General features: G+C 36.2%; 1 protein-coding gene and 1 long non-coding RNA gene across 2 annotated transcripts; one reads left to right on the top strand and one right to left on the bottom strand.

Annotated features, from left to right (window-relative positions):
• Positions 1-2675: 2675 nt before the first annotated feature.
• LOC140155797 (tetraspanin-4-like) lies at positions 2676-13821 on the top strand. Its single transcript, XM_072178762.1, has 4 exons — positions 2676-2867; positions 3493-3678; positions 10940-11083; positions 11992-13821. The coding sequence occupies exons 1-4, from the start codon at positions 2706-2708 to the stop codon at positions 12169-12171; spliced, it is 672 nt and encodes a 223-aa protein (XP_072034863.1). The 5' UTR covers positions 2676-2705; the 3' UTR covers positions 12172-13821.
• A 1414-nt stretch (positions 13822-15235) lies between these two features.
• Positions 15236-15860, bottom strand: LOC140155796 (uncharacterized). Its single transcript, XR_011859429.1, has 2 exons — positions 15656-15860; positions 15236-15601 (listed from the first exon to the last, which is right to left on the bottom strand). It is a non-coding gene; the product is annotated as an uncharacterized lncRNA (long non-coding RNA).
• Between the last annotated feature and the right edge of the window lie 786 nt (positions 15861-16646).

The following is a 16646-nucleotide window of genomic DNA, read 5'->3' as shown; positions in this document are numbered from 1 at the left end:
CGTTTTTCTTCAAAACTTCGAGAAAAATAATCCTCTGGAACTATAGCCGCAACTCCCAATTCTTGTTTTGTTTTCTTGTAGTTCAGCATCACCAATTGCTATTTATCGTAGCATCGAAAACAAAAACCCGCATTTTGTTGTATGATCCCTTCACCTTGCCTTGTACACAAGGAGAATAGGCGCTAGACCTATACTCGTATACTACAACATAACGTTGTTAGAAAACGAATACATGCAGGGTGTCACGAAAAAGGGGTCCGACGAATGCTGTGATATTTCAAAATGTGCTTTCACCAATCATCAAAATGTTTACGAATGTAAAAGCCGCATCGTTTGGCTGTCATTAGCAAAACCCAATGACTCAATTTGTCTAATTTTCTCAAAAATCAAACCCCTTAGGCATGAATCTTAGAGTAAATTTTATGAGAATTTCAAAAGTAGGTTTTACAGTTCTTGAGTTATACGAACAAATATCGAAAAATGTATATTATCTGTATTTTGACCAATAACTCAAGAACTAACAGACCCGTCTAAATTTGAATGTCATTTTTTAAATTATCAGAAAATTTGCTTTACAACATAGATCACTTGTTCCAAAATAATGCTGATTTTATTATTGCAAATTATGTCCAGTAACCATTTTTACATTCGAGATCATGGTAATGAATATTTTAAGATATCATTACATTTGTCGGGTCCATCCACTTTTGGGGACACTCTGTATAATAATACAATGAAAAGTGGAAAAGATGTCGTTAGACAAATCCCCAACAGTGTCCCTCTCAGCCTTGTCATTAGGATTACAATTTTGCAAGTACATTTTCAACTGTTATGTATTACGCAAGAAATCAACCTGCATTTCATTATTTGATGTTAACGGTGATCTGGGATAAAATTATGATTTTGTAAACAACAAAGCTGTTTGATAATAAAATATATGATTTTAACATGAAATCGTTTGGTGTCAATTTTGTTTGTTTGTTTGTTTGTTTGTTTGTTTACCCAGATGGGTCCGTCCATGACGGACACATGCTAATCCATGGGAAATCCATGGACCGTTCCAAGCTCTGCTGTGTATACCATACCAATCATATCACGATATGCCTTATCCTTTCTTGATCGAGATGATGACAATGTTTATTTTTTTAAATAGTATAAAAGTGATGAGGGGACATAACTTTCAGATAATATTAGTGATAGTGTGTATGCGCCATATGGTAACTGAAAACGTACAAACCTCGTTCAGTAGTGGCAAATAATAATTTCAAAAAAAGAAATCCATTATTACCCCGTAATTGAATCCCTCTTTCAAAAAACATAGCAATAATTATCTACCATGGGACTTTACGATTGGCACAAGAATTGAACAAAACACATTGATTGTTTTCCTTTCCTGATTTGCTGATGAATTGCAAGAAACCTTTTTAAAATGTTCGGAGACAGAAAGTAAGCCAAACACCTGATCAGACAAGGATATATATGACACAATGTGCTTTCAAAATGCTTATTATAGGGCCAGCCGGTGGGGGTAGCTTTGGTCTAAATATTTGGATATGTACTCTAGATACATGTATGTCCCTATTCCTCCACCCCGCCCCGGTAGCTCAAAACCATTCCAATCGTTTCTGTTGCACCTGCACACTTTAATACGGATGCATGCCAGTGAGGAAACAAATCTAATCCCTCGAAACCTAACAGCCTTTTTCTAGCTTTAATATCAAGGAAACGTTATAAACATACACTAATCTACCGTGCCGTGTGAGAATATAATAAAGACATCTTTCAAAACAAAACAGCAACGAAGATGCCTTCTAACCTTTATGGAAACATCCTCCGTCTTAGATTTCAAATCTGGTTGCAAAGATGGTCATCCGGTCAGACACATAACTTCTTTAACGGATCCAATTGTTTTTTATCCCTTTTGAAGTAAACAAATATATTGTTTGCCAGTTTTTCTCATTTCCTTTGCATCATCTGATCATGGTGTTTTATCTAGGACATTGATTTTTATACGATGAGATTGAACGGAAAGTGACAACTTGAGCCTCCCGGGAAATCAAGCATAAATGCTATAGCCTATCGCTAGTCGACTAAATTTTGCATTTGTTTTTCCACTAAATATTACAAGACATTTTCTGCGATGTTAATGTACAATAACAAATGATTCGATCACTGATAAGGCTGGCATTCATGTGTTTTTATTAAACAACATACCTATGCCGAAAATTGATTTTGTGAAGATATATTTTGTGCTGTTGACGTCTTTATTTTATCGATAACGACGTTGTCTGAGCTGCCAAGGTATCCAAATAATTTGCCATCAAAAGAACCAATAATAATTTCACACACAAAAAAAACAATTTTTCAAATACCTGTTTTAACTGACAATCTATCTCAATTAATTGTAATTCTTACGTTTATTCACAGGCTAAATGGGCGCCATTCACTGATTGTATTAATCCCCTCTTACACAGCAAAAAATATCTTAAAAGTTTTTAAACCCCGGTATGTTGTTTAAGTCTGTAAGGTTGTATTAGTATTCTTTGCTGTGTATATCAAACTTTGTTAAGAAACCTTATCTGGAGAAAATATAGCAAACTTTAATTGTACTTTAGCGTCATCATATTAAGAGAGAAAATCTAATCATGTTGTTTTGTTTGTCTTTCCAGTTGACAGGTATAGGTCTTCTTGTGACTGGAATATATATGTATCTGGGGTTCTTGAGTGGGACCTATGCCGTGTTTCTATCTGGTGTTCCGTACCTCTACGTTGCCTATGTTCTCATCGGAGTAGGATTCTTTATTATTTTTATATCCATCATTGGATGCATAGCTGCTGCAAGAGATAGCGGTTGTTGGTTATTAACGGTGAGCATTTAATATTTGGCCAATTCTACAGTCCCTGAATGGATCTATAGCTATGTACTAATTATAAAAACTCACAAACACACAAACAAATATACCAACAAACAAAGAAAGAAATAAAGTTCAAGATCATAGTGTGCGTATCGACTACAAAAACAGTCAACCTGGTCTCTCTAATACGGTTTCAGTCTGTATGCGACTGAATCCATACTCATAATCAGTCTATATGAGACTGAATATACGGCAGTAAATAGCGCCCTCTGTTTTACATTTAATTTGCTGTTGGGCAATATTACATTAAAGGCTTCTATTGGTCAATGTTACTCTTGAAATTGAACATTGATTTTACAGCCGAATAAACTTATGCAATTTTGCTCGTGTAAACGCGCAACATGAATCAAATGCGCGCGGGGAAAATGAGACAAAGCTATTATTTTTTAGCCTATAGGGTTGTTCACCCAGAGGTAAAGTTTTACCCAAACGTTCTAACAGTGTAATGTCTAGCTTCTAAACATGACGTTTACAAATTAATGACATGAATTTGTTTAATTGCTAGACTTGGTGTTGGGAGGGTAGTTGTTTAATTTCAGATTATTTATTATTGTTTTCCTATATTTTTCGTTCTCAGTTTTACTTTCTCATCGTAGGAGTAATATGCGTGGAAGTGTCTATAATCATCATTGCCTTCGCTGGACTTAACCTGCAAGACGAAGTTCACTCGTACATTCAAGAATCAACCCACAAGGAGATGGTTGTGTATAACCATGATGATCATGAAGATTTCACTAAAGCATGGGATACTCTTCAACAAGAGGTAAGCTATAGATGCTCCCAGCATGCACAGCGGATACGGATGCACATCTCTGCGTAATTATACAGGGCCAGGGGATTCACTTTATCATTACAAAAATTATTTGAAGAAATCAAAGAGCCTTTGGAGTAAATATTCTAGTGTAATGATTGACAGACACAATTGCAATCAATGACTAAAATTTTTTTTTGTAACCGATCAAAAAATCAAACGTTTCACATGTATATCAATTTTTAATTTAGCCTGAAAGCTATTTCACATAAATTTTCAAAAAAATCCAGAGACAAAATGAGGCCATGATTATAATGTTGAAATAGCTATTGTTGATTTCAAATGATGTCACGAAGTCGCAAATTTTAAAATCAAATTCCAAAAACCAAAACAAAGCATTGCGACGCAGATATTTCCATACATATGCAATTTCGTCACCATATCGGTGTCGGGACCATTTCCAAACGTTAGAGCTATTTATTACATAAAAGAGCCATTGCATCTCTACAAAACGTGTTATTTTTATAAGATTAATGTTATATATTATGACTGCCTATCGGTAAAGACCTGGATTCATAATCAACGAAGTAGTGGGTCGCTGGTTCGAGTCCCAATGACGCTGCAGCATTTTTTTTTCACAATGCATGAGACGAACCTACTCATATTAAAGGGCATACGCTCGATCTGTTGATAACACGAGACCATCTTGAGTATGTTTTTAACACTACTGTTGTCCGCGACCTTCCGTCGGACCATTTTGCCGTCATATGTGATGTCCAGATCGCTAGACCAGAGAATACAAAACGACTGATCAAATGTCGCAATATTCGTGACATTGACGTTGATAGTTTCCGAAATGATATCCGTGAGTCGCTGGATGTTGAACAATCTGACAACGTGGATGAAATGGTTACCTTATATAACTCTTCTCTTCGCGGACTACTAGATGATCATGCTCCGGAGACATCGCGTGAGATTTCATTAAGACCACATGCTCCCTGGTACAATGAGTCGCTCCGCTTGTCAAAATCTGATAAGAGGAAGGCTGAACGTAAATGGCTGAAGTCGCATCTTGATGTTGATAAGCAAGTATTCATCGAAAATGTCGTGAATATAAGGGTGAGCTTGACCGTGCAAAATGTGACCATTATTGTGCTCAGGTCGCTGAATGCGACACGCGACAAATGTTCCGTCTTGTAGATAAGTTGTCTGCGTATAAACCATCAAAAGCTCTGCCCACTCATTCCAGTAAAAAAGATCTTGCCAACAGATTCTCCAAGTTCTTTGATGAGAAGGTACGGAAAATTCGCATGTCACTTGACCTCGCAGCTACGACGTCAAGTTCTGCAACTACAACTATGACAAGACGTGAATGTAAGAGCAGTTTCACCAACTTCCAACCTCTCACAAATGAAGATATGCTTAAGGTTATCACTCATAGCCAAGTGAAAACCTGCTCTCTTGATCCGCTGCCAGCAAAACTCACCAAAGATGTGCTTCCTGATTTACTTGCACCAATTACTGACATTGTGAACGCGTCTCTACAATCGGGCGTTTTTCCATCAGACCTTAAGCATGCTCGTGTTACACCATTATTGAAGAAGTCCAACCTCGACGTTGAAGACATGAAAAACTTCCGACCTGTGTCGAATTTATCGATGCTCAGCAAAATCATCGAGCGTGCTGCAATCACACAATTTCAGTCTTACATGAGTGCTAATGACTTGTACAATAAAAGCCAGTCTGCTTATAGAAGGTTTCACAGCGTTGAAACCGCTCTGCTTAAGGTCAACAATGATCTCCTGAACGCAATTGATGACCATGGTGAAGCGGTGTTAGTTTTGCTTGATATGTCAGCGGCGTTTGACACCGTTGACCACGGTATTCTGCTGCGTCGACTGAAAGAACGTTTTGGTGTGAGAGGAACTGCTCATTGTTGGTTTGCTTCTTATCTCAGTGAGAGAAAGCAATCTATTCTCATTGATGGCAAAGAGTCCGATCCTACGACCATGGAATGGGGAGTGCCACAAGGATCAGTTGTTGGTCCAGAATTGTTTGTTGCTTATTCTTCACCAATAGAAGACATTGTTGAACTTCATGACCTGTCATGTATGTCATACGCAGATGATAGCCAGTTGTATGTTATCATTAAACCATCTGAGCGTACTAACACGTTGGCTAAGCTTGAAGCCTGTATTTGTGACATCCGGGCATGGCTTTCTGACAATAAACTTATGCTTAATGACAGTAAAACTGAGTTGCTCCATGTAAGGTCTCGGTACGCCAAAAACGTGCCTGAAGTGACCATCACTATTGGTGACAATACCATTTCTTCTTCAGCGGAGGTTCGCAACTTGGGTGTCTTGTTTGATGAGAAGTTGTCAATGACTAGCCATGTCAATAGTGTCTGTCGGCGTGCATCGTACGCAATCCATAGGATTGGCAAGTTGCGTCGATACCTGGATTCTGTAAACACCGAAAAATTGGTGCATGCATTTGTGACCTCACGTTTAGATAACTGTAATTGTGTTTTCGCCGGCCTTCCAGAAAAAAAAAAAAAAAAACTTCAACGCGTCCAAAACGCTGCAGCCAGAGTGGTTACGCTGACAAAGAAATCTGAGCACATTACGCCAGTTAGGTACCAGCTGCACTGGCTTCCGATCAGAGAGAGAATAGCCTACAAAATACTGCTATTGACTTTCAAAATCCTTCATAGTCAGGCGCCGGTCTATCTCTCTGATCTAATTGTCGCGTACACTCCAAGTCGGGTTTTAAGATCTTCCTCACAGAACTTGCTTCGCGAGCATTCCAGCCACACAACTACCTATGGAAGGAGCTTCTCTGTGATTGCACCAAAGTTATGGAACATTCTTCCTTCTCATATTAAAAACTCCGGCACAATTTACCAATTTAAAACTCATCTCAAAACTCATCTTTTCAACCAGGCTTACTGCTGAACTGCTCGCGAACCATGTTATTTCACATTATTTCTGATTATGTACTCTATGATTGATTATTGTGTTTTAAATGATCTCAGCATGTGTATATTTGGCTGATTTTAGTCGTTTTTAGCTTTAAGTGTAAATTGGCTCAGCATCATTGATGTTTGTGTATTATTATGATTGCTGGTTTTATCCTGTTGTAGATTAAGATTTAATAATTGATATTATTTTTGATGGGTTTTATGCTTCTGTAGTTTTTAAGATGTTTGTAGTTACGGTATTTTTCCTTTTGTGCAGCGCCTAGAGACCCTTTGTTTTGTGCGCTTTATAAATGTCCATTATTATTATTATTATTATTATTATGATTGCATTCCGAAATTAGTCACTTGTCGGTAAATCATGCATAGGTATACCATTGATTCATTCACACTGCGTAAGTTAAAATAAAGCCTCAAAAAAGTAAGAGTGATGTAGAAATTTAATAGGTGTAACTTTCTGGTGAATTGTTGCAGTGGATTGTGGAATTGCGTAAAGGACAGCATAATAGTCATTTTTTGTCGAAAAAAATATATACGACACAAATCTGTTGAAAAAAAGCAAAAACATGTTTAGAATACTAGGGAAGATGTTGTGATTATCACAATCCGTATAGAGTACGTGACTAGCAATAACAAATCTCATCTGTTTTGATGTAACAAATCAAGATTAGCCTAGTTCTCAACAAGTGTGCATTAAACTCAGTCTCTCCACATCTATGTCTTAATTTGAATAAATGAAGTCACAGGAAACAGCAGAATAATGCTATGTATTAGAGAATTCACAAAACACAGAATGATGAAGTTCAAAATATTTTAGATATTCTTCTTTACATGAAAAGTTAATAAACGTTAGTATGCGTAATTGGTTTTAAAATGGGAGAATGGCAGTGGGGTTGTTTCTAGAATATCGTTTAACCCAAATATTGGAACATTATCATGTCAACGTCAAGGAACACGTATTATAACTCCCAGACGTCCAGTGTTGTTTAAGAGAGGATTCCATAGAGAGTTACTGCAAGCGTCATTCGTTATGTATTTATGTGAAACTGTCATCAATAAAACAGTAACTGCTGATAAAGCTTTCTCTAGAAATATCTTTGAGAATCGTTTCTGCCACTTTTAGCTTTTACCAGGATAATAAGAAACTTTCAATAAAAGCGATGTGTATTTTCAAGTAAATTGTCATCTCATAATTATCATGAGTTGGATTCGTTCATTTCAAGATGGCGCTATTATAAATGCTAGTAAATCATTTGAATAAAAGGTCCCAAGAAAACGGAAGAAAACGCTCGTACTATTCCAGTACACACAATGTGAAATACCATGTAATATACTTATGCCAAATTTAAAAACATCACTTTGCAAATTGTTCTAACATTTGACAAATTCTATTACAATTAATCGGTGAAATATAGTAGTAAGATTTGCATCGTTTTGTACAATTATGCTAAGATTAGATGTCAGATTAGCCGATTTATATTTCATACATGCCCATGACGTCCCAAATGAATTGTTTAAGTAGTACTTGTTACCCGTGATAGCTGATGTTAGTAGGTTAGTGGCAGGTTTAAAATCAAGACATGAAGGCGATGATACTTCACAGTAAATATTAACGCCTTCCGTGACATGGAAATATTCAACAACTTGTCAACATTACAAATAATGTAAAGTTCATGCCTAGATATATGCGGTGACGCTTTATCAATTAATGATGAGAGGGACAAGCCGGTTCAACTCTGTACATGTTTTTTCGGGCCTTTCTGTTGTTATAGTATCGTTGTCGTAAATTGAAATCGACAAAAGTATCCCCATACCAAAATACTCGTTTACTTTCAATGTCTCATTTAGTAAATAATGGACTATAAAAAATGGATGCCAAAATTTGTCTCTCAAATGTGCCAATTGCACGCATGCATCTTTTATTACATAATGGGCCAATTGTGACCGAACGGGGTCTGCTCTAGTTCTGACAAACAAAATGTGCTACCAATGAGATTATTATAATATTATTAAATTTTATAAAAAGCTTTTTTTATTGATTATAAAAGTTGTATGGTGTAACTAATTGGCCCCTTTATATCAAGTTTGTTTGGTTGGTCAAGTAAACATTAAGCATTGACAACCAATAGATGGCGTTTTTTTTTCGTTTCCACAAAACCAGTACAGGCAAATTAGAGGAGATATTTTAATATCTCTAATTTGTCTGTACTAGTTTTGTGGAAAAGATAGTTGTCTACGCTAACCTGTTAGTGGTACACCATAGACCTTGAAAAAATGGTTACACAATTTTTTAAAAAATCATTAGTTCTGAAAAATGTTACACTTCCTATTGACAAGTTATTGACTATGACTATGACCATGATGACTTCCACAAAAAAACGTCGATAAACATGATAAATGCAAAAGAAACATATGAATACATAATAGATCATTTAACTTTTATATAGGACTATCGGTGGTAGATATTTGAGTACATTGTACGCAATACTTTTAAGGGGGTACTACACCCCTGGCCAATTTTGTGCCTATTTTTGCATTTTTCTCAAAAATTATAACAAATTGGTGACAAGTAAGAATGTATATTATAGGGGCAAGGACTACAACTACTGCACTGAAAATTTAGCAACTCAAGGCAAGTAGTTATTGATTTATTGATCAAATATTGGTTTTCCCTCATTTTTGACTGTAAATCCACAACTGTTGTCTGTACTGAAATAAAATTTCCAGTGTAGTAGTTGTAGTCCTTGCCCCCATAATATACATATCTTACTTGTCACCAATTTGTTATAATTTTTGAGAAAAATGCAAAAATAGGCACAAAATTGAGCAGGGGTGTAGTACCCCCTTAAGCTGACAAAATACGTTTGGCTTATCTAAGGAGTGACTTGAGACATTATCATTATTGTCCCCTTGTCTTATATTGACTTTCAGTCTATACGCAGGACAACCAATTCTTTAGAAATGCATAGTCGCGCTAAAAGTCGATCGATACATGTTAAAATCAGCACAATTCAGAGATATACCTTTTTGCTATGAAAAATTCGCGTGTTATTATAGGGGATTTTAATTTTCTGTCCCTCCTATCTCCAGGTGAATTTTGAATGACAACCCCCCCATCGCGGGTTGGCATTTTCATTACACCCTTCAGACTTGCGTTCGGGTTTGTTTTTAATTTGACATGTAGGCCTATTTGTCATAATTTAGCGCTATAGGACCTACTTTCTAAATGTATAGCTATAGCCGTGCTATATAAATATTATTAGGTACCGGTATGTAATATTATGTAGGCCTATGGGGGTGGGTGGGTGCAGAGGTGTGTGAGGTGGGTAGTGGGGTGTATGTAGGGATGGTAGGGGTGGTACTCAACACATTTTAACCATGACTTACAATGCAAGGCTCATTGTTGCCATAAATGATTTTTCCTTTAGGTCATTATAATAGGTTGTTATAAACTTCCATGTTTAACCTTGTATTGTTTTGGCTGCTTCATTATGACTTTCGGTGGGTTTAAGCAATTTCAAACAAACACAAACAAAAGGCACTATACCCAGTCACCTTCATGACAATTGAAACACTAGGTAATTTCTTTGCTATATTGAAGTTCTGGCAACACTGTAGCCAGGCCGGGCACCAGAGATATCGATCCACAATGCTAGTATTAGCCTACGATTTCACGCGTGGATTTGAAACATTTTCAGCCGGCAGTAAAAATTATGGAATCAAAACGGAAATTCTGACAAAACTATGATATATCGCTCACGGTGATGTGCGTTAGAAAGTTGGGAAAAATCCTTCTTTAGCGAACTATATTACTTTGAAAAGCTAAAAGGTTGATCCAAAAAAGGCTCGCGGGCAGAGTTGAAGCCTATCAAAATCGAAAATCTTACACTAAATGACTGAATTTCACGCCTAAGTTTAACACTAGGATTTGAAAAAAAATACAGTATCAAGCATTACAGTTTTTCCTGACATCTACTGAAAAAATGAAAATTATTGCTTTTCATTTGGCCGAGAAAATTAATTTTACATTGAAAAGGTGTAACTCAACATTTTGCTCATTTCAACACCAAATTCGATCGTTTGTATTGCCTCATTAAATGACTGAGTGAGCCTTGCATAACAAAAGAATTGGTTGTCCTGCGTATAGACTGTTTGGCCATGTTGAATCAACGTAATTTTGCTTTTGTATGTGAAGTCTGTGGTAATTACCCGGTACATTGTGACGAAAATTAATACGTTATACATTATCAAGGTTATAAATCAATTAATGTTGCCGTTCTTTGATCATTTCAGGAAAAGTGTTGTGGGTTTGACCGACCCAATGACTGGTTTCAGTATGCAGGTAAAACATTCGGAGTGGGAGACACACCAGACAGTTGTTGCCAAATCTATCAAGTAGGATGCGGAAGATCGGGAAATGATTATAGATTTAAAGAGGTGGGTATCAGTTTTTTCCGTTACTTTCAGAACACATTTACTGAATGCATACAAAACCAAACAAAAACTGACTCTACGGCACCCACCGTGTGATCTGATTGCGGAACTCTTCATCTGCTGTGTATATTCCTGGACGTTAGACGTACCTCGCTATATCATAATAGAGGTTATCCACGTTACTCATGTGTGACTTCTAACAAAAGGCACTAGTTCCCGTAGTATTCCTCATTCAAACCAATTTAATGCACGACCTCGGGCTCGGAGTTACCTGCTTGGCTTTGGCGGGCTATTTTGAAACAATCATGGTTACACATGCAGGTACTTCTTTTGAAAATCCTAAACAAGGTATAGCAGTCGCATATAGGATATGCAGCTTATAGAACACGGATAACCTCTATTGAGAGATTGCGATTTACACCATTTTCGTGATTACGCCCGTATAACATATGTAACTAATCACAATCACTCTCCATTGAAGTGCTTTTGAATAGTGAGATGTGGCGTCGGGGGCGGCACCAAGGTGTATGATTTGTTTTTATCATGTTTGTGGCTAGTAGTATTTTCCCGATTTAGAGAGTATTCCGTCGATAAATATTTTTAATGATACCGTAAATCATAGCCTTCAAGTAACCAAATACTTTCAGAATGTTATTTGTTGATAACATACTGTATTACAAATTCGGAATCCTCTCATGTGCAATAATTTTGCTATTCAATTATTACTTAAATTTGATGATATTTATCTAAAGAGTTCCTATCCTCTTCAATGGCATGAGGGTTTGGTCACGCTTGCTGGTCTTGGTAAGTCATGCCCATGGGTCACGTGCGTATTTATAAATACGTATTTATAAATATAGTCGAAGGTAGCTGTTTATTAACACATTTCTCTGTTATTTTTTCATCTGCAGGGTTGTGGTGACGCCATAATGGATACCGTAAACCATGGCCTTCAAGTAATTGGTTCCGTTTGTGTAGGTTTCGTCTTCCTTCAGGGGATCCTCATTGTCTATATTCTCATTTTATACTACTTACTAAGATTTGGAGTTAAGCAAAGGTGCTGTTCCGCTGGTGTCTACGATACGGACTGATAAAATTTTGATGATTATGTGTATTCTGACTTTGATCGATCCAAGTACTGATTTAAATAGGACAATCCCCGCACATATATATACACTACTCAAAACATTAAAGGATCATACTTATTTATTGACGATTTTTAAAAGCAGTCTTGACACTGTAATCATTTGAGTATCATTTCATTCAGTAACGTACACGCAACTGCACACTTGTACCGAGTACTGAAGACCCATCACTGAAACACCTTGGTCAGCAATACGAGAGCAGACAGAGAAAGTCAGTTTTTGATCCTTTAATTTTTTGGAGTAGTGTAGTTTATAATGTCACGCTAGTTTTCCTAATACATTCAATTGACGTGGTCAAGGACATGGAAGGGCTGTACGACCAAAAGTACAGGGAATCGGTGTGATTTATTGCGTGACGCGGCCTTTAAGCTTGATATCGTCACGTTTGCGAAAAGAACGGAGTTCTATATGACCAATCTGAAAGAGAATAGCGGTAATTATGGACACGAATATTAACATGCAGTGCCCTGCATTGCTTAACAAAACTTCAGTTTTGTCTAAACTAAAGGGAATAAAAGACCACTATGATCAAACACCTGATTTTACAATTTGAGACAGAAATCATAATGAAATAAGCGAGTTGTGGCTACTCGTTTCGGCAATGACGTATTATGTGACTGGCCTTTAAAATACAAGTACAGTTTTCATGGTTTTCGTATGATAATTCTTTATTGGTAAATCAAAACTACATGAACTAGAATGGGTTTTTTTTACAAAGGGCAACAATGCCTAGCAACTGTTATGTTATTCATATACTATATCTGTTGCCAGTGAATCACTGTGGCTGGACTATTATGATTCTCACTGGTTATTATCCATTAAAATGCATTGCCAATGTTTTTAAATTTTTTTATTGTATACAAATGGTTAGAAAGATATGTGACCAAATGTATATTAACACATTTTCCTACCTTACCCAACGACAAAGGTACATACAACATAGCTACCCAAATGTTGCTACGATTGCTTTGCTTACAAAGCATTACACAGAATAAGTACTTAAGACTGTCCCTGTTTTTGCACACTGACAAAAGAGTTTACTAACTAATGTTCCTGGTAACATATACGTTTACGAAACTTGGCCAGTTTCGCGAAACTCGGTCGTCATGCATGAAAAGATTTTTTATTTTAATACTTACATGGCCATTGCGTATACGATTGTCGTAAGTTTACTACGAGTTTCGAGAACCTGGCTCAGCTGGAAGCTACTTGAAGTGCCAATAAGAACAACATTATTTATTGTGTTAGTCATTCTACAAATTAAAACACAAACGAACAGTTAGTTCTATTCGAATTGGCCATGCATGCATAAATTGTTAATCTTATTGTAATACGCACATCGCGTGATTGCGTAAAAACATACTACCGAGTTTCGCGAACCGGGCGCAGATGGAAACTACGAGACTACTTTCTGTTCCAACACCACTGACACCTCATACATATTTTCCTGGGTAGAATTAAGCAAAAGTTCACTGGAGGATCGTGGAAACTACCAATGCATCCATGTTATATTGCTTTTCAAAGTAAAATGCTAAAACCATTTCAATGCATCTAAAGGTCCGGGGAAATTAATGAGATGTGACTGGAGCTGGAAGAGATCAAAAGTTACTATATAACCTATTCAACTTTTTTACAGGACGCTTTTTATTTTATTTTGAAACCAAACAATGGGATGACTTGGGCCCTGAGCAAGACTACTGTAGTCTTGCTCAGGGCCCAATTCATCTCAGCAGTCAGTGATAATATAACCATTCCGGGTTATCCTACTTAACAATATTTATTAAACATTTTCAAAAAGAATAAAAATGTTTATGTGCAACTCTTGCAAGTCTCTATAATGATCTCGTTTAAATCAAAACTAGCCATGCACTTATTTTATATTATAACCAATGAAATTTTTAAAGAATGTACATTTTTAACAAAGGTGTATTATATTTCTATGTACAATGAATTTGTAAATATAATTTTTATATAATGAACATTATACAAAGGTCTGAAAACAATTTTAAAAAGATGTACATTATAGACTTATGTTCTGTATTGTCTGTATATAGTAAATTAGTAGCTGCATTCATCTCAAAAACTGACCGATTGTTTCCGGAATATCAGCAATTGAAAGTTTTGATGCGCATATTACATGTCTGATCTTGGTTTGATTTTGTTCCGATTTTTCCAAAATTACGACATTTTTGTGAAGAGTGTATGTGCATCTTACTGAAAATGACACTAAAATTGAATAAAAATGTTACTATAGGCAGAGCGATTCTTAATCGTTATAATAATTATATTGCTATAAACAAAATACTCAAGAGGTGTACGAAGTCCAAGCACTACTTTGTGTTTCAAAGACTTTACAATATTAATCTTTTCTTCAGGCCCTTGTCACTTGAGGGAAAATATCCAGGCTGGATTAAATTAACAAAAGTGCATAAAATTACCCAGGATTTTCAGCACTTATGCGAATAGTTTATAAATTTACAACAGTGTCTTAACTTTATCCGAATTGTATCAAGTTTGCTCAAAGTTTACGCAACTTACTATTGCAAGTTTTTGCTATTTCCACAATCATATAACACTCCGTATCCACGTCTTATCTAATCTTCGTTATTGTAAATCATGTACACAGGAAGTGTGACCCAATATTCTTGAAGAGGTTCATTAGGTTTGTGACAACTCACAATAAACATTTCATCTTGTCAAAACCAATTATGTTTTACTAACCTGACAGTTTCGACCATCTTGGGCGATGGCCATCTTCTGTACACCAACAGAGGGCGAACCAGCACCCAGAAGTGGATCATAGACGTGACTAAGATAATGGCCCCCTCGTCTCTGTCGGTGTACAGAAGTTGGATCAGACAAAAAACATCACTCTGAAGATGACCATTGCCCAAGATGGTCGAAATTGTCTGGTCAGTAAAACATAATTGGTCTGATGAAATGTATATTATAAGTGTGACCCAAGTAAATACATGTAAGCATTACTAAGCAAGATGAACATACTTTTATAAAAAATGTTTGTATATAAATCAAGTTTAATGCTGCAATGTAGTCAAGAGTCAAGATATATCTGTGCTTAACTTTTATATTGCGCTAAGATAATATGCCTACTGCGCCAAAACAAAAACATGGGCTATGTCTCAACTCTCAAGGCACCCTGACCCTGCGTTTGATTTTTGGTGCGCGGTCAATTTTGTAAAATCGTAAAATTGATTTCCTGCCCGTTTTTCTTCAAAACTTCGAGAAAAATAATCCTCTGGAACTATAGTCGCAACTCCCAATTCTTGTTTTGTTTTCTTGTAGTTCAGCATCACCAATTGCTATTTATCGTAGCATCGAAAACAAAAACCCGCATTTTGTTGTATGATCCCTTCACCTTGTACACAAGGAGAATAGGTGCTAGGCCTATACTCGTATACTACAACATAACGTTGTTAGAAAACGAATACATGCAGGGTGTCACGAAAAAGGGGTCCGACGAATGCTGTGATATTTCAAAATGTGCTTTCACCAATCATCAAAATGTTTACGAATGTAAACGCCGCATCGTTTGGCTGTCATTAGCAAAACCCAATGACTCAATTTGTCTAATTTTCTCAAACATCAAACCCCTTAGGCATGTATCTCAGAGTAATTTTATGAGAATTTCAAAAGTAGGTTTTACAGTTCTTGAGTTATACGAACAAATATCGAAAAACGTATATTATCTGTATTTTGACCAATAACTCAAGAACTAACAGACCGTCTAAATTTGAATGTCATTTTTTAAATTATCAGAAAATTTGCTTTACAACATAGATCACTTGTTCCAAAATAATGCTAATTTTATTATTGCAAATTATGTCCAGTAACCATTTTTACATTCGAGATCATGGTAATGAAAATTTAAAGATATCATTACATTTGTTGGGTCCGTCCGCTTTTTGGGACACCCTGTATATAATAAGACAATGAAAAGTGGAAAGATGTTGTTAGAAAAATCCACAACAATGTCCCTCTCAGCCTTGTCATTAGGATTGCAATTTTGCAAGTACATTTTTAACTGTTATGTATTACGCAAGAAATCCAATTGCATTTCATTGTTGGATGTATTATATGGTGATCTGGGATAAAATTATGATTTTGTAAACAACAAAGCTGTTTTATAATAAAATATATGATTTTAACATGAAATTGATTGGTGTCAATTTTGTTTGTTTGTTTGTTTGTTTACCCAGATTGGTCCGTCCGTGAGGGTCACATGCTAATCCATGGGAAATCCGTGGACCGTTCCAAGCTCTGCTGTGTATACCATACCAATCATATCACAATATGCTTTATCTTTCCTTGATCGAGATGATGACAATGTTTATTTTTAAAATAGTATAATAGTGATGAGGGACATAACTTTCAGATAATATTGGTGATAGTGTGTATCCGCC

Source organism: Amphiura filiformis, chromosome 6, assembly GCF_039555335.1.
Source record: "Amphiura filiformis chromosome 6, Afil_fr2py, whole genome shotgun sequence".
In the NCBI taxonomy this organism is placed as follows: Eukaryota; Metazoa; Echinodermata; class Ophiuroidea; order Amphilepidida; family Amphiuridae; genus Amphiura; species Amphiura filiformis.
The sequence above is the reverse complement of the archived record's forward strand: the minus strand, read 5'-3'. Positions and strand labels throughout refer to the sequence as shown.